This window comes from Mytilus edulis, chromosome 12 (assembly GCF_963676685.1).
Source record: "Mytilus edulis chromosome 12, xbMytEdul2.2, whole genome shotgun sequence".
Taxonomy (NCBI): Eukaryota; Metazoa; Mollusca; class Bivalvia; order Mytilida; family Mytilidae; genus Mytilus; species Mytilus edulis.
In genome coordinates, this window is record NC_092355.1 from 32,362,910 (window position 1) to 32,389,944 (window position 27,035).

General features: G+C 32.7%; 2 protein-coding genes across 2 annotated transcripts; one reads left to right on the forward strand and one right to left on the reverse strand.

Moving 5' to 3' along the window:
• Nucleotides 1–6,192: 6,192 nt before the first annotated feature.
• Nucleotides 6,193–12,030, reverse strand: LOC139498276 (meprin A subunit alpha-like). The gene is made up of 9 exons (XM_071286641.1): nucleotides 11,894–12,030; nucleotides 11,250–11,319; nucleotides 10,452–10,587; nucleotides 9,512–9,696; nucleotides 8,933–9,148; nucleotides 8,384–8,419; nucleotides 7,785–7,922; nucleotides 6,739–6,983; nucleotides 6,193–6,436 (listed from the first exon to the last, which is right to left on the reverse strand). The coding sequence occupies exons 1-9, from the start codon at nucleotides 11,957–11,959 to the stop codon at nucleotides 6,347–6,349; spliced, it is 1,182 nt and encodes a 393-aa protein (XP_071142742.1). The 5' UTR covers nucleotides 11,960–12,030; the 3' UTR covers nucleotides 6,193–6,346.
• Nucleotides 12,031–17,536: 5,506 nt separating this feature from the next.
• On the forward strand, nucleotides 17,537–23,942 carry LOC139498277 (meprin A subunit alpha-like). The gene is made up of 9 exons (XM_071286642.1): nucleotides 17,537–17,688; nucleotides 18,496–18,562; nucleotides 19,044–19,167; nucleotides 19,395–19,573; nucleotides 20,082–20,297; nucleotides 20,598–20,627; nucleotides 21,474–21,611; nucleotides 22,596–22,840; nucleotides 23,664–23,942. Exons 1-9 carry the CDS (start codon nucleotides 17,641–17,643, stop codon nucleotides 23,751–23,753), a joined length of 1,137 nt encoding a protein of 378 aa, XP_071142743.1. The 5' UTR covers nucleotides 17,537–17,640; the 3' UTR covers nucleotides 23,754–23,942.
• Nucleotides 23,943–27,035: the final 3,093 nt, after the last annotated feature.

The following is a 27,035-nucleotide window of genomic DNA, read 5'->3' on the forward strand; positions in this document are numbered from 1 at the left end:
AATGCATGGTTGCAAAAAAAAACAATTCTTTTAATGCTATTTAAAATAACGTTACAAGAAAATATATCGCATGCATATCGATACGTCCAAAGGAAAGTAAGGAGTTAAAAAAATGAAAACCAGGGATCAATACGGTTAAAAAAAAAACAGAAGTGAAAGTTCCTTATTAGAACTGTTTTTGTAAAACAAAAAGTTTAAATAAATACATGTTCCTTGTTTTGTTACGTTTTTAAAAAAATCTTTCCGGAAAACTTTATATCATTATCTTATAATTAATCAGAACACAGATGATTTAATAGTAAGAATGGGTTAACTGCCTGAATTATTATTCCTAGCTACTTTTAATTTACACGCAAATATGTAATTGGTCGAGATATCAGAAATTCCATTATGCATCGTAACTGCGAGAAGTCAAATCCAAATATAAATTCCTAAAGTTATTTAAAAGTATTTCGTTTGGCTTACTCGAATAATTGAAATCATTTGATAAGGATGTTATAAACTGGGTGCTTCTGTATACATACGTATTAGCCGTGTTATAATTATAGTCTCGATCAGCTGTTTTTGCCCTCATCTGTAGTGTACGAGCCTCTCGGGGCTAATATCAATACTGCTTACCTCGAATCTATTATTGGGCCAGTACAGAACCAGCCATGCAGTTAATAAAACTATAGTATAGCCTGTAGGTTAACTCTGGCTCAATATCAACAGTGCTATGTGTAAATTACCATACAACTGTTACATCGTCTGCCTGCAATTAAAAATTTTCAAACATGCTACATGTACAAGTAGTTATAATAGTACTCTTAGATCTTATATTACAATGTACATGTATGTAAGGTATTTTTGTGGTTCGTCGTAATGTGATTAGGGTAACCTTTTTACACCAATCTTTTCAATGTGTTACTATAATGTACTGTAATACAACTGTCCAAAGTAAAAGACGGGTGAAGCGCGCACTAAAAGTTTAACCCCGTCACTACTTTTATTTCAATTATTATTTCATACCGACTATTTGAATTTGTCATTGTATTGCACTGTAATATCACTGTCCCAAGTCAGGGAAAGGTTGACCTAAATTGTTTAACCCCGTCACTTCAATTATGCCGTGTTTAAAGTAGACAATTATTTATTTTATCAAATGTCTAAAAATATTGGAAATGGCTGCAAGATTGTCTTATAAACAGAGGCTGAATATCCCAAATGAATATTAAACATATTATTCGAAGACAAACAGACTATGTCATGGCGAGAAGAAATCTAAACAAAATGATTAAGACTTCTCCATACAATTGCATTGGTTAGACGGTATTTTTAAATAGTGTTTGCAGGGTTGCTTTTTCGTCCTAATTTTTAAATATCAGAAGATGTAGCATGAGTGCCAACAAGACAACTCTCCATCACAGTCACAAGTTGTAAAAGTAAACGATTAAATCGTTAAACAAAAACAAATAAAGCAAACAACAAACAGCAACAACCACAAAACTACAAAGACCTGGCTTGCAACATGTACATATGGTTAATTTTCAACCCGTGGATTTGAATTTTCATGCATATGCCCCTTAAATTGCCCCCTTAATCATGTACAGATATTTCTCAATGTTGGATAACAGTTGCATAAAGTACTTTATAACTTACGAACTTTTCCAACTTTTGAGACATGAAGGTTATGTTAACTGTCTGGCACACAAAGACCGTGACATTTTGTTCATTTAGGTCTTATAGATAACATTCTTCAACTTACAATCGGCATGTAGTGATTTAGAATGATATAAAGTAGTACAATATAGATAATACTACTTCACTAGTGTCCTCAATAACTTATTAATTCTTTGTGGTGGTTGAAATCGGGCATATGAGTGAAGACACATTTCTGAACCATTAGATAACGGACAGTTGTTACATTTGAAAAGCTCTCGAATTATCTAGAGTATTATCAATTGGACATCAAAATAAACATTAAAGGAAAAAAATGATATGAAATCTTCAAATTAAGTGTATATGATGCGAAATAGGTCAAAAAGTCAAAAAGTTGATTATTAAACGTTTGAACATTGTTAGTAAAAACAGGTCCAATTTGATAATTTTGAAGTATTATCAAGTACTTCGTAAGTTTAATTGGTGCATTTAACTTGATGACGAAAAATTAAGCAGAAGTTCGCGAAAGAACTTATTTCAGATATACACAACTTAAAGTTATGAAATGCACTAAATTCTATATGTATTCTATTGTTATTGTATTTGTAGTGTAAATATAAGTATTGCATGTCTTTTGTTTATAAGATTTAATCGAAGGGGATGCAAAAGCCTTAATTTTGCACATAGTGCCAACAAATGAGTACCAATACTTCAATCCGCAATAGTAACATTTATACTGAGATGACATTGGGGGTTTTGAATATGCAGCCCTATTGGAATGTTGATGCTGAATCCAAAGTCTGGTGTACGGAGAGATCCACTGTCTGGGCATACTAAAGAACCTAGCTGCTAATAATTATTTCTGCATGTAAGCTGTTGCTTAACAAAATTTTCGTCCTTAACAGAAATACAAATGTTAATTTTTGACAACCCACATTTTTCGCTCTCCTCTGAACTATATGCTGCTGGTCATTTTTCATATGAAACTGTTACAGTAATTCAAATACTATAAAAATGGGGAATATCTGATTAACATAGGTCTAATCTAAATTTAACTGGAAATATTTTTCATGATTGTTGAAAAAAACGTAATTTTTACTGCATATCTATCGTATTTAAAGAAGAAAAAAACATCTGTTGGATTATTTTTGTTCTTTACACCTTTAACAAATGATCTTCCTACATAATCAAGCCAGGGATCGCTCTTTTAGAAAATATGGTTTAGTTTAAGTAAAATGTTCCGCATAGAATCATTTGTTTTACTATCAAGACTATAAGGACCCGATTTAAAATAAGTTTACATGTAAAAAATAGTACTAGTATTTGCTTCCATGGGTCATCCCTGGGTTAAGGCATAAGTACCTTTAGTCATGATAACAATTGCTATATTTTAAGTTAGTAATCTAAAACTTAGTATGTATCTGTATGTATTGCCTTTACTTGATTAACTATTATTATTATTATTATGATTTTTTGTAATCAAGCTAGTAGTTGAAATCATTTGGAAAATGCAGCTTGATATTCTATGCCTTTTGTAAAGATAGTGCCTTTAAGTGGTCTGTATTTGACCTGCTGCAAGATAAAATTATGTATATTATCAATTTACTTTCATTTGCCAAACAGTCCAAATTCCCTGCCTTCATCCCGATCGATATACAGGATATACCCATTCTATGTATAGTCAAGCTGTTATCATCCTCAACATGCGTTAAACATTTGCCACTGGACACTGGGCAACAAATAATCGATCAATCAATAACTTATTATGTTATGAAGAACCGTCTATGTGGAAATCTTATTGGATCTTTAAGTTTAATCAATAAAGTTTAACAACCACGATGTTCAAAGAATATGTTTTGATTGAAAGATATAATGCGGAACAAAATGCGAACTTAGAAAAAAGCCTGTACAGAGAATAATGACCTTTTTCGTGTTAAGAAATGACTTTTTCAGTATTACTATCAATCTAGCCCGTTAAGGCGAGCTAATATTCGAGTTGATGAAGTCTATTCAAAAAAGTAAAACGAATTTCCTTTTATTACGGTAACCGCACATCATCTTAACTGTGTTAAGAATAGTATACAGTAGTATCAAGGAGCAAACATGCAAATTGCTGATAAAAATATTTGTAGTGAGGTTCTCGTCGACGATGTAAGAAGTTTATATAAAAACTAGAAGATGTGGTATGATTACCAATGAAACAATGCTCCACGAAATATCTAATTACATAGAGTTTAACAACCGTGGATCACCGTACGGCTTTCAATAATTATAAACAAAACCAATATCGTATAGTCAGCTATAAATGGAGTGGAGACATGATATCTTACAACGGTCTACGACAATAAAAGAAGACTGTTTCCAACCAACAAACAAATACGCGTAATTGTGTCAAAGTTTGTAAATATTTCAATTAATGATCTTCTTTTATAATATGAGTACAAATAATGTATATTGTTTGAAATGCATTGAAATGTCCAAAATTGTTAATTGTTGGTCGTATATTTACTTATAATATGAAGTAAATAAGTTTGGCTGTTCAGTTGCTATGTAAGATTGAGAAACTTGTTGGTTTTTTTTAATTTGTACACAGATATTGTCGTAATTAAAGATTTTATAGTCATATTTTTACAGCTGTTATTACTAAGATATTTTCGTCCTTTAAGTTTTGATATGTCAATGTTTGTTGACGTTTACGAACATAAATATTTATGTGAAAAAAATAAGATCACAAAAATACTGAACTTCAAGGAAAATTCAAAACGGAAAGTCCCTAATCAAAGGGCAAAATAAAAAACGACATGTTCTCTTTGACACAATCCCCATTTTCATTCTCAAATTTATTTTCGTACGACGAAAATAGTGGATTAAACCTGGTTTTATAGGTAGCTTAACCTCTCACGTGTATGCCAGTCGCATCAAATTCCATTATACGGACGATGTGTGAACAAAACAAACAGACATAATAAGACTTAGTAAAAATTGTAAAAAATACGGGTACAACAGTCAAAATTGTAATATAATCTAAATCACTGTAAAAAACAAACAAACACACATATAACAAAAAAACGCAAAAAGACATACAGACAAAGCACAACAGCAAAACGAAAGACAAGAACACAAACATTTACAATTGAACCACAACACAATGATGGGATGCAATAGTACATAGCCACGTCATATTTACAAAAAATACAAACAAAGGCATACAGACAAAGCACACAAGCAAAATTGAAAGACAAGAATATAAAAAATATCATAGAACAACAACCCAATGACGGGATGTATAAGAACAGAGTCACGTCATATGTACCAAAGAAACAAAAAAAGGCATATACAATGTAGGCATAGTTTTCTCATTGGCAATCATACCACATCTTCCTTTTTATATATAGCGCATTAGCATAAATTAAAGACAAGCATAAGTTATCACACCCAGAACAACAACACAACGAATGGACGTACAAACACAAAGGCAGTGCGGTGACTATACGTGTTTACATCATTGTCCCGAAGCCCTTAGTTTTGTTTTCATTAGCAACAATTCCCCCTTTTTTATATTATCGAATTCGTGGTTATCTGTTATAGTTTCTTTTTTAAATTTTACATATTTTTTGGACTCGCCACAAGCTTGACATACTGTATAGACCCTAGTCTACTGTTGATGAATGTAAATTGTCCTCTGACTGTGTTTTTTCTCTCGTTTGGTTGCTGCCTTATTGACCTTCACCCTACGTATCTTAAATTTGATTGAATGAGAATCTGCGACACTTTCATTTACATGTGTACCAATATAACTCGTTTCAAAAATAAGACGTGTCTATCATTGATTTATATCAAGAGTAAACCCTTACGTCGACGATAGTGATCTTAATTTTTTAATCTGTTAGGCGGAATTATTAAGTTGAACCTCTATAGTTTAAGTTTATTTTGCAATGACCTCATCCGTAACCCGCATACCATCGGCAGGAAAACTAGTCAATTCCGATTGGAGCTAAACGCAAATGTAACTTGCAACAGTGGTTATAATTTTTTGCAAACTCGTCTTGTTTACAAAGCCAAACATATTATTTATTTCTTACATAGGTGTTTAGATAGGACTTATATCCACGAATGAAAGAAGAGAACGAAGCGAGACAACTGACGAACGATGATATGTCAGACACCGAAAAACAATCAAAAGACAAATAACATCTTCAAAACACAATATAGAATACTAAGGCCTAACAGCACAAACCCAACAAAAATCAAGGATATATTTTAAGTTCAAAATATGCCTTTGTCATGGAAATATGATATGAATACTTCCAACTTTAAACTCTCTAAACGACACTGATATTTCCTTAGAAAACAAGGATTCACATTTTTCTATAAAACATCCATCGAGGAGATACGGGTAAAATAGAGACTCGGTCGGAAAGTAGGTAACAGGAAGCTGTCATTTTACGAGTCTGAGTTCATCATGATCAGCCTTGTTCATTTCGTGGTTTAAATCGAAATACACTATAACTGCATACATGTATAAAGTATGAAAGAAATTAAATAAATAAGTAATAATTTTTATGTGTTTAATGTACAAAATGTTCATTCAATATACAGGCTGACAAGATAACATGGTCTATAACAATGTCTAATAGCACACACGGAACCCAGAACGGTCCCACTGTCACTATCACTATTTAAAAAGTTTGTTTTTTGTTGATAATGTTTAAACAATACATCTTCCTCTGTAATAATAAACATCATCTAGGGCAATATCTCCTAAATCGGATTGTCCCATAGCTGCTTCTAATACAACCTAAAAGTAAGAAACAAAAAATGTAAGTTTGTGAAATAAAAGGGCAAACACAATAATAATATTAGACCATTTTATAACTGTAGTTTGGATTTCGTTTTAGCTACAAAAAATGTAGCATCAGTAATATTGTAGTAAACATGATCGTGGAATACCATCTTATTTAAAATAATCAGTGAAATGTGAAAACAATAAGAAAGTTTTTTTTTTTAAACATAATGACCAACCAAACTGAAATCGTTTACTTTGATAAGTTTGCTCACCTTGAAAAAACTAAATTGATAATAATTGTAAATTAAGCTCACCTGGAAATTTTGTCCTACTGTAAATTCATCATTAAATACATTCCATTGGTTGGCTTGTTCACCCTCGAGGGCTTTAAATTCTTTTGTGACAGATCCAACTCTGATATTTACAGTGGCTCTATTCACGTCTTTTCCAGACATGTAATAATAGAATCTAAGACAATAAGTTCCAGCTGCTAATTGTGGGCTGACTAATCTTGCTTTTTGGTTGTGGTGACCATGTGCTTCTGCTAATGCATAATAACCTGAAAAATAGACGAAGATTTTAATCTCAAAACTAAAACAAAACTTAGATAATCTCGAAACTAAGAAATAATTTCGAAAGAAAACCTTTTTAAAACAAAACACTACAAAACAAACAAACAAACAAAACAAACAAACAAACGAACATACAATAAAGAAAACCAAACAAACAGTTTTCTGGTCAGAAATGTTTCACACTTTTATGTCGCTGCCATATAACAGAAGATTTAACGGTTTGGATTTATTTTCATTGTTGTTCATTAATCCCGCTGCAAATGTTTGCACCTGTCCTAAGTCAGGAATCTGATGTACAGTAGTTGTCGTTTGTTTATGTAATATATACGTGTTTCTCGTTTCTCGTTTTGTTTATATAGATTAGACCGTTGGTTTTCCCGTTTGAATGGTTTTACACTAGTAATTTTGGGGCCCTTTATAGCTTGTTGTTCGGTGTGAGCCAAGGCTCCGTGTTGAAGGCCGTACTTTAACCTATAATGGTTTACTTTTTAAATTGTTATTTGTATGGAGAGTTGTCTCATTGGCACTCACACCACATCTTCCTATATCTATTGAAGGTCGTATAGTGATTTCTAAATGTTAAAGTTGTGAATATATTTTACATTTATGGCCTTTTCTAAAAAAAAAAAATGAATTGGAAAAAAGGTAAGATAAGACAGTGGAAAGCACCGATAATTTTTCCCAAACAATACAACTTATCACTAAAGAAAGCTTAGAGATTTGACTGTACAGAAAATCTTTTCTAAACTTGGACTAAATACAAAACATTTTTCTTGAAAGAAAATTACCAATTCCGTTGCTGTAATCGAATGCTGGTCCTGTTCCATTTGATTTTGTTGGTCCATTGTTTCGGACAAAGTCAAAGTCATTCAAAGAATCTTGACTCCATTTGCATATATCGTTTTCAAAAGAACATTTGACGGCTCCTACAAATAAATAAATAAATCTCTTTTAAGGGCCAAAATTAATTTCATTTTGATAAAATACATGATTCGATAAACAAATTTAAGTTGTTTATTGAGGTCTAAAAGGTTGTTTATATGACGATTTATATGACTAGAAATGAATGATTAAAAAGAGTATTTATTTTTTATACATTGACTACATGTTGATTGATTGATTGATTGTTGGTTGCCTTACGCCGCATTAGCACAAAAAGGCTATATCGCGGCGAGAGCTAATTCGAATATTTTTACAACTACATGTTGAAATAATGCTTGAATTAATGTTTGGTTTACCATTTTCTTGCTGCCAATTTAGTTCATTCCATGGTGACTACTCGTTACAAAGTATCAAGTAAATTAAAAAGTCATGTAAACTTTACGAAATATTTAAGTCAATTCATAAATTTAAAACGTAAGTAACAAAAATAACAAAAATAACAAACCTGCCAAGAGATTCTGTCTGTGGATCACATCTCCAACTGAAATTAAAAGCAATTCAAAAATAGAATAATGTAGAAGGCAAAGTACGATTATGCATAATACAGAAATAAAATAATGTAGAACTCAAAACAGCATTAATATGTTCAATAGAGAAGTACACTATGCTATCATAATGTATAAAGTTGTCAATAAGACCCATCACCTTTCTTCGCAGAAGCAATTGCATAATACTAAAATTATATAAGGTATCTGTAAGTTTTAATTAATGATGACTGTTGATTTCCTAACGTCCAGTCGCAGGTAGTTCATGTATGTTAACATAACGAGAACACATTGAAATGAATAAATAAAGTTTGATTAATTTGAGATACGTTCCAGAATAAAGCAACTCCACAAGTTTAGTCAAATCTTGTAAATCAATTATAGCAAATCATGTGTGTTTTCGATTTTCTGCTGTAAAAGCAAAGACCTAATATCAAGTAAAGGAAATTTCAAATTCAAATTTACAAAATAAATCACACTCAAGACTATGAATAAATGATAAAACATACCTCTTCCGCATCCGTATCCGGCTCTGACATTTTCGATATCGAAATCACTGAGGGAAACAGACCATGGGAAAACTTCTCCCTCGTATTTGGCTTGCATGGTTGGTCTGGATGGGTCCTTAGCGTAGGCAAATGGGTAGAAAAATGTAACTGAGTTGTAATCGAATGGGGATTTGAAGAATGTTGTATCGTTAACTTTGGCAAAGAATGTCTGGAAGGCTAAAATTAAAAAATAAATAAAATGTACATGTATAATATTACAAAACGAATTTCCTAGTTTAAACCAAAGAAATACATTCTATTAAAATTGAACTGTTATGTTAAAAAATAAGAAAAACATAATACTACCAAACAAAAACAAGATCATGTTCGAACTGCAAATTCATTAATGTTTAATCAGTAAGCAAAGTCGTTCAATAAACAAACAGAAAAGGTTAAGCTTATGCACAACCTTGTCATACGCTAACTTTCATTTTCTTCCTAACAGAACATAAATCTCATTGTTCTATAGATATAAGAAGAAATGGTATGAGTGCCAATGAGACAACTCTCCATCCAAGTCATAATCCTCATTATACGTACCAGTTGGGATGTTGTCATAGTTGACCTGTACAAAGTTATCTCTGTCTGGGCGTCTGAATGCATTGTAAGATCCCATGGTATACATCAAGAGTTGCATGATATCGGCCTTGGCCATGCTGTCTGTTACCTTGACAACCTGTCTACCGCCGATACGTCCAGGCTTTGCCACTCTGCCGAAGCTGTCCCTGAAAAGGGAAAGACACGTTTCGTGAATCAATGAAATAAAAAAAAAACGTGCTAATGAAATAACTCTCAACCAGAAACCATTGACAAAAAAGTTCATCTTTTATAAAAAAAACCAGTATCGGATAATAGTTAAAGTGTTTTAATTTTCATATAGGGTCAATCATTGTAATATTAAAAAAAAACAGTGCTTCAAGTTCTGACAATTTCAATCAAAATATGTCCGACAATGTTTGCCTTAAGGGGGTAGACCTTGGTTCAGGGAGATAACTCTTTAAATCAGTTATGCGTTTGTAAAAGTCAAGTTTCGTCAAAGAATTTTAAGCATTTACCTGAAATAGATTGGAAATAATCTATGTATCCAAGAAGCTTAGAACATATTTATGAGAAGGGCTGACACAAACGTACTGATGATTTTTAGAGTTATTTCCCTTAACCTAGGTCTACCTCCTTAAGTAAACAAGTAAGCTGTTATTTCACAAGTTTTCACTTGTTTGAGAAGTATTCTCTAAAACGAAATGTTCGTAACAAAATTGTAAGAAAACATGCCACTAGACGTAAGGTCAAGTTAACAGTAATAAACCAATAAATGAATCAGCCCAAAAAAGATTACATTACACATTTCGTTTTCAAATATTTTTGTTTTATATACCATTTCTGTATCAATGATGATACCCTCGCAAACTGTTAGCCAACCATCAGCGGTATCGACCTTGTGTTATATCATTGATTAATTAAATCAAGGCATATTACTTACTGAGATTCTGTTGAGAATTCGACGTAGTCAGCTTCATTTTTACGGGGGATGTATGTGATGCACTCCCGTCCGCCGCTGTATGTGTCGAATTGGATTTCTTGGATGGAAGCCAAAACTCTTTCTCTTGTAAAACCATCTTAAATAAATAAATATCAATTGTCTATTATTATAATGCTCCGATTGACATAAGATTATATAAACGAGGGAACGGTGCATCGTAGCACAAAAATTCCCTTAATGCAATGACATAGAAAAGAAATAGAACAATGCATGAACTGCTATTCTGCATCTTACAATAACGAGGAGGCTTTTTAAAAGTAACAAGTTCAAGTATGTTTGATACGTGCAGAAGTCGATATCGCTTAAACTGTATTGAGGAATATATTTGCAGGATTATATCAACAAATATGTATTTGGTAAACAGAATTGGACGAACATTTAATTTCTAAAATGCATCACATAGAATACATGTAGCATAATAACATAAAGCCTCCTACCACATTGAAGTATAATTTGAGGTTCATAATAGATCGCAATCTAAGTGCTCTAACAACTTTGCATTTAAAACTTGAATTACAAATTTTCTAAACACATTACGTTGAAAGCTCTATGTTTAGTAATGTCTGCGCAAACATGAATCTTCCTTATCTGCTTCAGGACTTAATTTCCTCGGTAACTAACTCGGATGCATACATTCAGCGGTAATTGAACATTCTACATGAATGAAATGTGAGAGTCCTGTTTTGAGTACTATGTCATATGGCACCTAAAGTTACTCAATAATAAATTCCTACTTACTGACAGAGTTAGTGAAAGTGATTGGAATTCTTCCGAATGGCCAGAGCTCTACACTGTCACCACTGCGACCCTGAATAGAAAAAAAAATCGAATCAAGTTTCGAAACAATACATATTTTGTTTAGGGTCCAGCTGAAGCCCGCCTCCGGGTGGGGGATTTTCCAGCTGTGTTAAATGCCCATGGGTCTCCTTGGGCTGTTCTCCGCTCTATGGTCGAGATGATGTCTCTTTGATACATTCCCCATTTTCGTTATCAATTGTATACCCTTTTATTCATGCTTATACAGTAGTCTGTCATATGTTCCTCGCATTTGCGAAATCCAGTGCATTCATTCTTTAGCATTTATTGAGATAATTTAACAGATACAAAACTCAACAATGCAATTTAAAAAATCCCGTTCGTATGTACATGTACATGTATTTCTTTAGAAGTTCTAGAATTTGATTTATTGCAATAAAGTCAACATGCACTTAAAACAAAATGAACTGTTATGAAAAATTTAAAAAAAAGATTGAAAAAGTTGCTATTGCAAATTAATGCACTATGCTTCATTTTAGTTTTCGTATATTTTATCATATTTAATGCACATCCGTTTAAGAAATAAAAAAAAAAAATTAGTTTAAAAAAAAATTAGACCTGCTTACCTGAGGTGCACAGAAGACACACTGTAAAAGAACTACAAGAGAAGCGGCAAGCCTGAGACTAATCATTTTGGCAAATGGCTCAGTTGTAAAGTAAGCGCATGGTTTTAAAGGTCTTATCACGTGGTTTTATTTTAGTTTGAAGTCAGATTTGACAATTTATCACACAAGAATTCTTATCAAGGTCCAACCCATTTATCTCGTCAAAACTTTCTGGCACAACCCACCGTGTTTACCTTTGTAAGAAACATCTTAGTACATGATTTGAACTTCTTACCTATTTTTTCTAGCTATGTTTTGCATCAAATTTTTAAAATGCAGTTTTATTCAAATGCTTACCGATATGTAAAAGAATACATAATAGCTCAAACCACTATACATTTTAAACTTTATTTCCATGTACATAATGCAAAATAAAACGAGTGAGCACATTATTCTTCTTTTATGTACATATATCAACTGTTTACAACTATGTAGAAAAAAAAGGAGGGGGGGGGGGGGGGGGGGGTACACAGTTTTTGTGTTATGCTATGTTTTCTATTGCAAAACCAGGTTATAAGTTTTTGTTTTTTGAATTCGTTGAATACAGTGATCGAATTTGAAGCGTCCTAGTCAACTTGTATCGTTTCTTTGAAACAAATTTATTCTTTCTTCTCTCACAAATTTCTGTACAGTAACTTTTGTTTGTTTATTAGTAGAATACGGGGTAAACACAGCGTTACAATGCTGAATATGCGCTCTTATTTCCGTTATTAAGTAAGTTACTACATGAAGTTTTAGAATAAGTAAAAAATCTTTTGACTACATGTAGTTATGTAGGAAACTGTAAATATTGTCGATGTTTTTTTTTAACGTATACCTCTTAATCGGTAGTGCATGGTGTATTTAAAAAGAAATGTAAAATTGGCCCATATTGTTGTTTAATATCAAACATTTTACTGTATTAGTACTTAGCCTTGATAGGAAATGGATATTTAAACATACAGAAACAGGATAAAAAAATCTGCTAAAACCAAAACAAAAGTTCATTATGATAAGTTTTGAAGCACGCCTCTGCATGGGTGCGGAATTTTCTCGCTGTGTTGATGATCCTTTGATGGAATTCGGCTCTTTTCTGATCTTTGGTTGGGTTGTTGGCTCTTTGACAAATTCACCACTTCCATGATCTTCCATTTTCAAATTTATTAAAGGAAAGTGTTGATATTAGCGATGTTTTCAGAGAACCTATACATTGTACTTCTTATTCGGTAATCTATATAGTGCATATAAGAAACGTATTATATAGACCATAGTTATATAAAACATTGCACTGTGTTGGCCCTTGTTCATTGATAGAACATGGATATAAAATATATAGTACCAAAAAGAAATACTACAAAAACCATAAAAGCCAGTTTTATAGGAAATTATAATTCAGTAGTTTACGTTGAGTATTTTCGAAACGTGTTAAATAAACCCTAGTTTTGTTGTATATCACATGTTGTACTGTGTTGACCATTGGGTATTGATAGAAACCGGACAACAACAAATGATTTAACCAAAACATAAAGTAGTAACAAATAGAAATTTTACAAAAACCAAAATATAGGAAACTGTTAACATCATAGATGTGCTCGTGGTGATTTTTTTTTTCGATAATGCATGTTGTCTACGTAAAAGGAATGTTAAATAGACTATAGTTCAGTATTATATCAAAACCGTTACTGTATTAGTTCTTGATCAATAAAATTTGTAAACTGACAAAACAAAACTCAAAAGCAGAAATTAAATAAAAAATGATGCAAATAAAAAACTAAAAATCTAAGATTTTATTTTTTTTACTAAAAGTACGCATTCACACTTTGGTGTCGGCTGTGCGACATAGTACTTCATTCACGCCAATTTTAATCAATAATTTGCAAGTTGTTAGTAACACAAACATTACGTTAATAATTTAAGTTCTGGGGGATATACATTTTTAACACATACTCTGCAATAGTAATTTTAACCTAGCGACACGGGTATGAGCTCGGGACAGGGGATACAAATAGTATTATTATCAGCAAATGTTACATAATTGTAATGGTATTTCGTAAATAACTGATTAAAAATAAACAAATGTTTGTGAAAATTGATCGATTTGTTTAATTTGTGCCAATAAGGAAATTTAATTTGTTTATTATCATATCGAATGCGTGACCTTATTAATTTTGATTCGGGTTAATGAAAACAATCTTCTACGGACAAAGTAAACGGAAACAGAGGATGAATTCTATTGAATCTGTTTGATTTGCAAGACTTTAGTCAGAAGCATTACCACTGATGCAAACTCAGTTAAATCCTTTTGTCACAGTCTTCTGAATTATTGCAAAAATAACTTATTTCACTGATGTCAGCTTTATATACCAGTGGCGGAACCAGGGGGAGGGTTCCGGGGGTTGGAACCCCCCTTTTTTTTTAACGATCAATGCATTTGAATGGGGACATATAGTTGAAATCCCCCCTTTGTCCTATGTTGGGACCCCCCTTTTTTTAAATGGCTGGATCCGCGCCAGTATACAGAACCTTTCTTTCTCTTAGCAATCGTAAAAGTTGTGAGTCTACGTTTGTTGTATCAAAAAGTATTACATATTAAATGACCGAATTAAAATGTAAACAACCATTGCATGATATCTTTACCCTGTTAGGAGTGCAATCGAATACATAATAATAATGGTAGTCAAGAAATAAACAATATTTGCTATCTTAGATTGTACTTGCTATCAAACAAATACAATTAATACATTTACGTGCATTGTTAAATTTCGGATGTTTTTTGTTGACTTAATTCCGTTAGAGTACACTGCACTCAATTTTTTTTATATTAATGTTTTAAATAATTTAGGGGATTTTGTCTTACTTAATTCTGCAAGAGTATCTTAAAACTTGTTTATTTTGACTTCATTTTTCACAAAGAAGTTTAAATAAACATCATCTATACTAAGGATTTGTATCAGGGTACAAATAATCATCGCCTGACACTGTTTCAAGAGCATTATATGAGTCATACAAAATGAATAGTAAACAAGCATCAGTATACTATGAGTAATTTTCGAACTCGGATAAAACCGCACGCGAGTAGTACACAAACATACTAACCGAGTTTAAAAGAGGGATTCTGCGCAATTGGACTCTGCATGTTTTGTTCCATGATGATATCTTGACAACATGCGTGTTATCAAGTACAATTGCCATTGTGACGTCTCTTGCGGTTTGTTGTTATGTCCGAGGTTCATGATTTCAGTTTAGTTCACCGAGTACTGATAGTAAATAGTAAAACGAGTTCAAATCAGGATACTATAATACTGTTTGTTTGTAAACAAAGGACGAGTTATTTGAAAACATACAACTGTATTAGTACTACTTCTTATCCCAGTTTTTGCAGTCTTGTTTTGTTTTGATCATAAATTGATAATTGAGCAGAAACAACGATGTAAAAAATGAATGAACAAATACCAACAGGGCAGTCAAAAACAATTAGTCGAAAATCTCTATAAAAAAAAACTACAATGCCATGCTTAAAAGAAAAACGAGGCTTAACAGTCCACAAAGCACTACACAAAAGGGAAGCTTGAAAAGCATGAACCCCCCCCCCCCCTCCCCCACCAAAAATTGGAATTAAACTAATCTGTATCGGAAGGGGGTAGCAAAAAATCGTAATCACATTCTGGTTGACACTGGCTAGAATTGCTTTACTATACTATTAGCTAGAGTAAGCTTAGTACCTTACATTGGATAACGTGCATGTACCAGAGACTTATTAGGTAATCAAATTGAGAATGGATAGCGCCAAAGAGACAACAACACGACCAAAGGACAGAAAACACTTAGTATTAAATACAAATTTGAATGGGATAGTTATAAAAAGGTCAAACAGATACTTTATGTATAAAGAAGTACCAGTACACACTTAATTTCTATGTGACAACCCCCCCCCCCCCCCTTAAAAACAAGGACAAATAAAAAATTAATGACAAGTATTCATAAAATATATAACTAACAAAAGGTTCATAAAGGACACCGTATATTTCCTAATATCAATTGCTTGTCTGGCCCAACATTTACTTAGAACGGTCTTGACGACATTTACTATTAACTATTAAGGTTAAAACTGGGCGGATCAATTTTCCTTTTTCTGTATCTATGTAAAAGTATATTATAAGGGTATAACAATATATTAATTATAGGCGTCATCGTTTAATCTGAAATATTATTTTATAATTAATGGCTCGCGTATTTTAAATTTCTGCAAGTCAGCATCTTTAAGAATTTCAAACTTTTCGCTATTAATAACACATTTATTCAAATGACATAATCATAAAAATATTAAAAAAAATAGGCAAAGAAAAGTGGTAACTATCCATCCAAGTCACAATTTGTGGAAGTAAACCATCATTAAAAGTCCACATTTATTTAATGTCCAGAAAGATATGCGTAGCTGAAGTTAGAAACCCATGCATATTATTGAAATAAGAAACCCACGAGTTTCCCTTGATTCGTATACTTATCACGTGCACTGACGTAAAAAAAAACACCATTGTTATTACTGATATTAGTAACCAATGCGTATCACATACGTTAGAAAACAATTCGAACCAATGACGTAGGAAAACCATAGGTATCACTGAAATAAGGAGCCCGTGCGTGTCACGGAAGTCATAAACCACTGCGTGTCACTGAAACAAAAGCCCATGCGTACAGTATATCTGACATTATAAGTCAATGCGTATTATTGATATCAGGAACTCATGCATAAATGTACCACTGCCATACGAAGCAAATGCGTATCACTGAAGTAAGAAATCTTGGTCAATCGTATCACTGAAATCTAAAACCCATGGGTTTCGCTGAAATTAGAAAATCATGCTTATTTAAAACAACATACTTTGTATCATGCCCAATTTAACTGGTGAAGCGATGTCGCATTGTATGCGTAGTATTTTGATGCAAGTATCGACCGGGGTTGTTTTGTAATTAAGTTAAAGCTTTTTGTGCATAAAGGCTTGTGACATTCAGAAGAAGAACTGTAGTAAAACGCTACTCATTTTCATTTTAGTGTAATAGCGTATACATTATAAATGATTAGAAATACACTGTTCTTATTCCAATAAATTGCTTTGATTGCAAAATAATAAATAAAAAAGGGAAATGATATATTACCTTTAATTGGTTAATTTGGATGAAAGTTTGCATAGATGTCGGGGGATGCTTGCAGAGCAGGAGACGCATCTCTAGTGGACACAAGCGGCATCGCGTCATTTAGCCATCACGAAATACATGTAACCTTTTATTGATTAATTGACTTTTTATCAAATCTTGACTTTTACGTTTTTCTAAATGATGGTAAAATCGGTAAATCATATTATTCATCTTATTCACCTATGTTAGTTTATCGAAATTGTACAATACATGTAAGTCAAAAGTTTCATATTAAAGGTTCCAAATTTGTTAGAATATTGCTATACAAGAGATACGAAGCACCGTCTTGACCTGAAAACATGCAATTTGATTGACAGTTCATAAGGGACGACCCAAATTTTAATTTCACGTATAATTCAAATGTTGTACGGCCTAACCGGCCGCCTCTCAGGTCAGACTAGATAAGAAATTTCACAAGATAAATAGTTTAAAATTTAAATTATCTTAAAGTAGATTGAAATTTTGGAGTTACAAACCACGTGGTGATCCGAATAAAATCTCAGGTGGACTCTTGATCTGAGCCATTTGCCAAAATGAATTCGATCGTATTCCTCGCTGCCTTGGCTGTTGTTTTTGTACAGGTAAGCCGGTATTATAGTTTGAGATATTTGTATAGTTTATTTTTGTAATACATTTACTGTAACAATGCATTAACAATGCATTTAACAGTTATAAGCATTTTTAATAACAATAACTCAAAACATTTTTTTTTCAATATGCATTATTATAATTTTTAAATTGAAGTTGTGTTTTTTTAAAGATTTTTTTTCTATTCTTCAAATTTTGAAATGTAAAAAAAAATGAGTAATAGGAAATAACAATTTTATTTATATTTAAACAATTTGCATATCACTTATTTTACTTTATAAACTCCAATTGTTGTCGCTATGGAAAATAGTTGATCGATGTAAAAGACAACATAATTGGTCAATATCTCTCAATGACTTTGTGTTCTATGACAATTGCATTCACGTTTGAGCGTTTGATATACTTAATTTCCATATCTGAAAACAATTGTAATAAATTAAAGAAAAAAAAGTGCATTTAAAAAAAACATAAATTTTCTAGAAAATAATAAAAAAAAAATAATCAAGGAATACCGTGCAGGTTCAAAATATTTGTAATTATTTTTTGGCGGCTTGTAACAGTACATATTGATTATACATTGCACGTTGTTGCTGTTGTTCAAATTAGTAAAATGCCATATACATGTAACTTACCAATAACTATTCATCAACGCCTCTATTACAAAACCTACCTATTGTTCTTATTGGTAATTCGATCTCGTCCTGAATATGCATGAAATATTTGCCACTGGACGTTAAGCAACCAACAATCAATCAATCATCATCAACTTAATCTTAATTCAATTTTCTTTTTTATTGTAGAGGTCAGAATGTGCTATCAAAACATGGCCTAATGGAATTGTTCCAGTTGCCTTTGATGATAGCGTCGGTAAATATATTCTTTGATTTCTATTTTCATATTCCTGCTTTTATTATTTTCTCGAAGGAGTGCTAAAGTCTATCTTTAATGAGAGCGTGTTTCTGGAAGCATTACAGAGGGTTGTCTAGGGTTTATTGAAGTAACTTTTTATAATCAGTCGTGCGTTTTAATAGTTAGTTTCGTTAATGCTTTTCAAGCACTTTTGTGAAACAGAAGTAAAATAATCTATGTAACATGGAATCTTAGAATATGTTATTGAAAATGATTAAAACAAACGTAAAAAGGAATTTGAATAGATATGACCCTTACCCAATTCTACTTTCTTTATATCGCAATTAACGACATTTCATGAGGTTTGATATGAAGAAAAACTGTTAAAAATAGAATACACGTTACGTCAAGGTGTTTCATGAATACAAAAATCTTCGGTAACAATACGCATATGATATCTGCAATAAATAGTATAACCACAAATATATCTGCATTTTAGATGGCTTCGCCAAGGAAAAGCTGTTGGCATCAATGAACGAAATCCAGATCAGCACAGACAACTGCATCCAGTTCGTTCCACGGGAAGCCGAGACCGACTATGTTGAATTTTCAACAGTAAACGGGTTAGTATTTTCTCTTGAAAATAAACTCTTGTGGACAGTTGTCTCATTGGCAATCATACCACATCTTCTTTTTTATATTGAATACAGATTAAATTTTATAAAAGTTTTTTTTCTAAAGCCATTACAAAATAATGCGCACGTCCAATATTATTATGCGAGGAGAACATCATTCTAGTTTAACAATGTTTAATGTTTGTTACTACATCTTAATATGTTTTTTTTCACAGTCTGACTGAAATCCCAGTACCCGGTGTAAACAGTGGAAAACAATTTGTTAAAATTGCAGACAATCTGGAAAAAGCCGATATGATGCAACTCTTAGTATACAGCTTAGGAATGTACAACACATTCAGACGACCAGACAGAGACAGCTTTGTCAATGTGATGTACGACAACATTAAGGACGGTAGGTGTACTCGATCTTTTTATCTTTTTCAAATGAACTAGCGATTATTAAGATCTGCATCTGAAATATTAGCAAGCTGATTGAAACTTTACTGATCATATTTAAAAGAAGATGTGGTATGATTACCAATGAGACCAAATACCATAGAAATTAACAACTATAGTCGCCGTACAGCCTCCAACATTGAGCAGAGCCCATACCGCGTAGTCAGATATAAAAGGCCCTTGTAATGTATGGTCTTTCATGGATTATACATTACCATCGTTTTATACTATACTCTTTAAAGTAAATATAGAGGAATGTATGATCACGTATGATGTTTACTTACAAAGTAAATAAGAAAGTAGAGATACATTTATCATGCTCCTATACAAATATTTTGCCGTTAAATGCTTACGATTTTTTCTTAGAGTTTTGAAATTATCGGTTTTAACAGCAAAAATGGTGTACTGTTTATAATAAAAGGTTGAACATGCTTATACTCATCAAACACGATTTTTAATTTCAGAATATAAACAATATTTCGCTATTTCTAACGACACAACATTCGTCCAGTCACGATTCGACTTCGATTCCATCACCTTCTTCTATCCATACGCATACGCCAAGGATGCATCCAAGCCAACCTTGACCGCAAAATATGAAGGTGAAGCTATCCCATGGAAAGTGTCCCTCTCAATCAGTGACGTACACAACCTAAAACGAGGCTATGGATGTGGTGGAGGTAAGAGAATGATGACGTTATACGCTATTACCACAAAAAATAATCTTAATAAAGTAATGAAAATTAGTGAAGTTAAACACGACTTAAGGAAACGTTCAAGATCGTTTTTCTTAGTTTTAGTTTTTTTGCATGTTATCTCAATGAAACACTTATAACTGTAGATTAACATTACAGTCAGAAAAGAACAAGTTATAAACGAAAAGTTTATTATTACCTTGATTTCACAAAATTTTAATTCTTTTAAAAAATTTAAAAAATCACTTTACCGAATATTGAATCTATTATTCTTGAACATTTTAGAGACAAACAACAGAATGGATCTCCTTAAAGGTAAGAATGTATAAAGTTCAGAATTGCAATAAGAAAAATTGTAATATTCTAAAAAGACAAATCTTGTTTAACAAAGAAATTTAAGAGAACCAATTCATAATAAATGTCGTATGAAAGACAATCATTTCAAAAATGATTTTGTGTGTTTAATTATTTGGCCGCGGTAACATTTAGTGTTACGAGACAAAGTATTTGGCCGCGGTAACATTTAGTGTTACGAGACAGAGTATTTGGCCGTGGTAACATTTAGTGTTACGAGACAAAGTATTTGGCCGTGGTAACATTTAGTGTTACGAGACAAAGTATTTGGCCGTGGTAACATTTAGTGTTACGAGACAAAGTATTTGGCCGTGGTAACATTTAGTGTTACGAGACAAAGTATTTGTCCGCGGTAACATTTAGTGTTACGAGACAAAGTATTTGGCCGTGGTAACATTTAGTGTTACGAGACAAATAAAAAGCTACTGGACGAGTTCATGAGCTGGCAAAGAAACAGGAAAAATAGACATGTACATGGAAATGGAACTCAACTATTTAAAGGTTCTGATACTTCCGAAACGTTCTTTAGTTTCTTTCGTATTTATAGCTACACATACAGTTCAAGGGTTGACAATATTTATTAATCATCCTTCAATCTAGAAAATAATTATAAAAGAAATTTCAAGTGAATTAATATTAAATCACGTGATCGTACCTTTATTGCACAGCAGATCATAACTGCATCTTATGTTGTAGTAATTGACAAGTTTACATCAATTCTTTTTTAACATTGTCATTACTTGCGTGTGTCTTACTAAGACAGTCTATATTGAATAAAGGCCATTATTTATATTCTTATATATTCAGGACTTAGTTACTGCAACTTTGAGAATGACCTCTGCACATACCAGAATGACCCAACAGCAGACTTTGAATTCCAGAGAAGGAGAGGACCAACACCAACAACAATGACTGGTCCAAACTCAGATTATAGCAGTGGAATAGGTAAATAAATATTCAAAACTTTAAAGATTTCAGTTACTTACCGAAAGTGTAGTAACCAACCTACACTGTGAACGATAGCAGGGATAACACAGATGTGTCAAGCATGGCCGAGCCGTTAGAAAAAAAACAAGAGGTCAAAATTACATACAGACAATCAAAACCTTGAGAGCTTTTATATATCTTATGTGACAATAAGAAAGAGCATGATAGTCGTAGTTCGAACGTAGTCAGGTCGTACAAAGACCGTGTTGCGGACGGCATGGGCATGCTAGAATCGTACTATCATATTCAACAGCGTGGTGCGAATGTGGCATAGCGTAGTTGGGTCGTTGTGCGAACGTGATGGTCGTAGTGAGGTAGTAATAACATCGATGTGAGATCATAGCGCAGTCTCTCCGAATCGAATTACGATTTCATTACGCTCTCGCTACGATGCTACTGCGTTCTTTGCGATCTTAGCACGACCTTACTGCGATTTTACCACGCTTCTACTACGACCTGATTTCGCCACCACCGCACCACGATTGTTTTGAACATGTGCAAAGTTGGCCATGATCATGAAGACCTCACCACGACCGTGATACGACCTTACCATCTACACGATGCCACTACGATCGTCAACATTTGCATTTTTTTCACAAATCGTAGTGCGATCGTGGCCTATAGTGGGACCTGCGTTATTGGAGAAAAGAAAATAACGGTCTTTCTGTACGTTACCGTACATACCATGATTCACGTTTTTTTTAAAGCATTTTGAAGCGATAAGTTGATGCTAAACATGTCTGTCCTTATTATTTACACCCTAAATTTCGAATGTCAATTATTTCTCGCCCTTCGACCAAATTGCAGAACATATACATTCATAATTTATATAATTCCCGTTCTAATTATTTGCGACTTATTTGCAACTGGACGTTCAGCAAACACCAGTCAATCATTCAATCAATTCTGATATCACTTTAATATTTATATTTATATTTATAGGATACTATCTGTTAGCTGAAGCAAGAACTAATAATATGGAAAATGCCCGATTACTGAGCCAATCAATTGCTGCAGGCGAATACTGTGTACGATTTTATTACCATATGTTTGGTGATAATGTACGTAAACTTAGAATAATGGCCCGTAACAATGGCAACGATGTTTTGTTAGAAGAAATGGAAGGTAACCAAGGAAACGAATGGCACAGATACACAAATGCTTTCACATTTACTCAACCAACAGTAGTAAGTATTGTTTAGTTTACATATGTGTAATTGTACATCAGCTAAACAAACGGATTAGACGGATGTTTAATTTTTACAACTTAAAAATCTTAAAAAAGAAGATGTGGTATGATTGCCAATGAGACAACTCTCCACAATATACCAAAATGACACAGAAATTATCAATTATTGGTCACCGTTCGGCTTCAACAATGAGCAAAAACCCGTACTTTTCTCCAGAATGTTTTCATATTATTTAGCACAATGTGTAACTTGGTTGAATTTTACTCGGAGTACAGTAAGTTTGTGATTTTACTTTTTTTTTTAGAAACTATAGGTAATCTTCAACAATGAGCAAAACACATACCACATAAAACGGCAATATCATAGCGATGTTTTAAAGGAGAGAACAAACTTGTACACATACAATTGAGAATGGAAATGGGGAATGTGTCAAAGAGACAACAACCAGACCAAATAAAAAACAACAGCAGAGGGTCACCAACAGGTCTTCAATGTAGCGAGAAATTCCCGCACCTGGAGGCGTCCTTCAGCTGGCCCCTAAACAAATATATACCAGTCCAGTGATAATGAACGCCATACTAATTTCCAAATTGTACACAAGAAACTAAAATTAAAATAATACAAGACTAACAAAGGCCAGAGGCTCCCGACTTGGGACAGGCGCAAAATGTGGCGGGGTTAAACATGTTTGTGAGATCTCAACCCTCAAAAGTAAACGCATAACAAAAGAAAAATAAACGCATAACAATGAGTAACACATAGTATTTTATTTCAACAAATTTTATAAACAAAATAATGCATATTCCTGTTTATTTTTCAGTTGGTTGTCGAAGCTATTGTTGGCCGATCAGACACCGGTGATATAGCTATTGATGATATGTATATATATAACGGAAAGTGTATTGTATAAACAGTTGTCGTTATTTGTGTACATAGATGTCGCTTTCATCAGTAACTTCCTGTTAGTTCCAAATTCATGATCAACAGACTGGATAAAATACACTAACATTGTATGATGTGTGTACATTTGTACAGTTTGCGAGGGAATAATCTGTTATTATAAATGTACGAATAGTTTTTACATTAAAAATGTTGTGTATTTCGTTGTTTTATTTAATGTTTTTCGTTTTTTTGTTTAAACCAACTCAAATTAACGACAAGACCAGTATAATATTGACTTACAAAAAATATGAATCAAGAATTCATGTACAATTTTACTTGAACACTATAATGATTACTCAAATGTATATATTATTGATACCTTTACTACTTTAACGAACTTAAAATTTGAAAGACAAAAAGAACACGGTAAAATAAGGACCACTCTAGCTACTGGTGCCTATTAAAAAAAAAGGGTATTTGCGTGAAACGGGTTTAAAAACAAAAAACTTAATCCAGCTACTCTTTCGTATACATTTACAAAATCCGGATATATTCAGGCAGGGAACAATGATCAGTTTTGCTCATTTTGTAGACCATAACGTGACCTTTAGTAGTTTGCATATCAGTCTTTGTACTCAGATGAGTAGTTGTCCTTTTTGGGAAATAAAACTTCGTCTTGTAATTTTATACATTTTGAAGAAAAAAATATCTGAACTAAATCCAAACTGGCAAAAGAAATCAATTTAAAACGGCTTCTGTCTAAATGTTCACGAACTATGGAAAAAAGGCTATTTGGCAGGCAGTTGAAAGAAAACAAATCACAAACAAACAAACAAACAAACAATTGTAATTTGGCGTTATAAGTTTTAAATTGATATGGATGTTGTTCACTAGAAAAATTCAAAATAACTGACTTTCATGCCAAGGTTCCGTGTTGAAACCCGTACTTTGACCAATATATAATGATTTACTTTTATAAATTGTGACTTGGATGGAGAGTTATCCCAGTGCCACTCATACCACTTCTTCTTACATGTATATCTACGTACATTTCATCATGTTTATTTTGTAACTTTTGTTGGACTCTTGAATTATGAGACAACTTGCAGTTAGAAGATAGCGAAATTTTTACATCATGTCAGCCACTGGAAAAGCGTCATTTTTCTTCATACAATGAAAATATCCCATAAAAATTTCACCGTTTGTGTACTTTAAAAGGTTCTATTTAAAGTCTTGATATCAGAAGATTACAACGCTTAGTCTGTAGACATTCGAATCGCAATTTTCATAGATTTTAACAAATTTTAAAAAGAGCATTTATCCTAAAACGGACGAAGACATCATTAACTAAAAAAAGTATGTTTATGGAATAAGTTGGAATAAGTTGGTTCATTATTTTACCTCGTATAATCTATTAAGGATGCTACAGTACCAAAAACTGTTTCACCGTCTTTTTGTATGACTGCAAAAGTTAAACTATGTTTTTGTATGATTGCAAAAGTTAAACTATGTTTTTGTATGACTGCAAAAGTTAAACTATGTTTTTGTATGACTGCAAAAGTTAAACTATGTTTTTGTTAGACTGCAAAAGTTAAATTGGATTAACACATATTCTTATATCTTAGATTTCTCCAAATTTGCAAAAGGGAAAGTTGATTTTGGTTGTCAATCTATTTTAATTAAATACCTAGCCTGTTCTAATCTGAATGGAGACATTTATCTTGATAATTTTTTTTTGTGTTTTAACGTCACTTTATAGTTATTTGTTATTATTGACAGAAGGACGCCGGGATGTCTGCAGAGAACATCGCAGTACGGCTATATAAAACTGACCATCGATTAAATTAGAGTCGAACGCACCTGCCTTATCGGGTCTAGATATCAAAATCTTCGATTAAAGCCTTTTCAATGTGGTTTTGTATTCATATCTTGTGTTGCTATATTACACCAATGTTCAAGGTTTACAAAAAGGGGGGTTACGCTTACAAAACTGCTTAACTCCTGTGCTTTTTAAAATAACTTATTATGCGGTATGGGATTTGCCCGTCGCCCAAGGTCTACCGGGGTGAGCGGTAACTATTCAAAACCTTGTGTTTTGTCATTATTGATGACTGTTATACTTTCATCATACCACATCGTCTAATTTGTATTTCTATTTTGAGAACATTTTATTGAAATGTAAACTATACATATATATGATAGTTATTTTACTTTTTCGTAATAGTAAAAATCAGTCCGTTGTTTTTCTCTTTCTACTTGTTTTACATGTCATCTCTGGGTCTTTTATTACTCGCTATGCGGTTTATATGTTTCTCTCATTGTTGAAGGCTGTAGGATGATCTGTAATCCGGGTCCTTTTGTCTTTATTTATAAGTTGTCTCGTTGTCATCATACCACATCTCCTTTTTGTAATATTACTTTGAAATAAAAGTAAAATCTCAAAAACATTGAACTCCAAAAATTCTAAACAGAAAGTCCCTTATTAAATGACAAAATCAAAATCTCAAACACATCAAACGAATAGACAACAACTGTCATATTCTTGACTTCGTACATGCTATTTCGTATTCAGAAAATGGTGGATAAAACCTGTTTTATAGCTAGCTAAACCACTAACTTGTATGAGAATACGTGTTATTGAGTTTTAAGAATACAACTTTAATTGTTTTGATATCTGTATATTTGTTCATATTTCTGTAATTCTTTTGATTACATTGAATCTGTTGAAATTAAAGTTGTCAGTAACGTGATCCATTTATCATTTGTCTGGGCAGCAGAGGCCTTCATCTTTAGATGACGAGGAGGTACAACTGTCACATGGTATTTGATGATCTGAGTCCGTCACTGGACACACAGAAGGTATGTTACACTCTAATTCTGAAAAAAAATATGTATTATTTACTGTTTATACAGTACAGAGCTATTTGATACTCCTATATAACCTATTCAATAAATAATAATGTCTGTTCAATACATATGATAGACTGAGGAAGGTTCGGTGGAGAGTTGGGCGCCAGCAAATGTTTAACCTGCCACGTTCTGTATGTGCAAAACGTCCCAAGTCTGCATTAGTGTGTAATTCAGTGGTTGACGTTTGTAACTGTATACTATATTGACATATGCATTTTATATTTGATACGACTGTTCCACTAAGCAAGAATTTATGAGGAGTTTGAGGGAGGACTTCATTGCTATAAATGTTTAGGATATTTTTCTGTATTCTTTATTTTTGTCCATTTGTTTCTACAATCTTGCCGAACAGTTGGTGTTTCCTAAGCTAAACTTTGAAATGAGGAACGCAAATGATATG

Bases quoted from the DNA above. Each gene is read 5' to 3' on its own strand.
- LOC139498277 (XM_071286642.1), top strand. From the start codon at position 17,641: ATGAATTCGATCGTATTCCTCGCTGCCTTGGCTGTTGTTTTTGTACAG. The intron at 20,298-20,597 runs GTAAGAGAATGA...TGAACATTTTAG, and splicing joins AGGCTATGGATGTGGTGGAG to AGACAAACAACAGAATGGAT. The intron at 20,628-21,473 runs GTAAGAATGTAT...TTATATATTCAG, and splicing joins CAGAATGGATCTCCTTAAAG to GACTTAGTTACTGCAACTTT.
- LOC139498276 (XM_071286641.1), bottom strand. From the start codon at position 11,959: ATGATTAGTCTCAGGCTTGCCGCTTCTCTTGTAGTTCTTTTACAGTGT. The intron at 7,923-8,383 runs GTTTGTTATTTT...ATTTATTTGTAG, and splicing joins CAGACAGAATCTCTTGGCAG to GAGCCGTCAAATGTTCTTTT. The intron at 6,984-7,784 runs GTAATTTTCTTT...TCTATTTTTCAG, and splicing joins CGATTACAGCAACGGAATTG to GTTATTATGCATTAGCAGAA.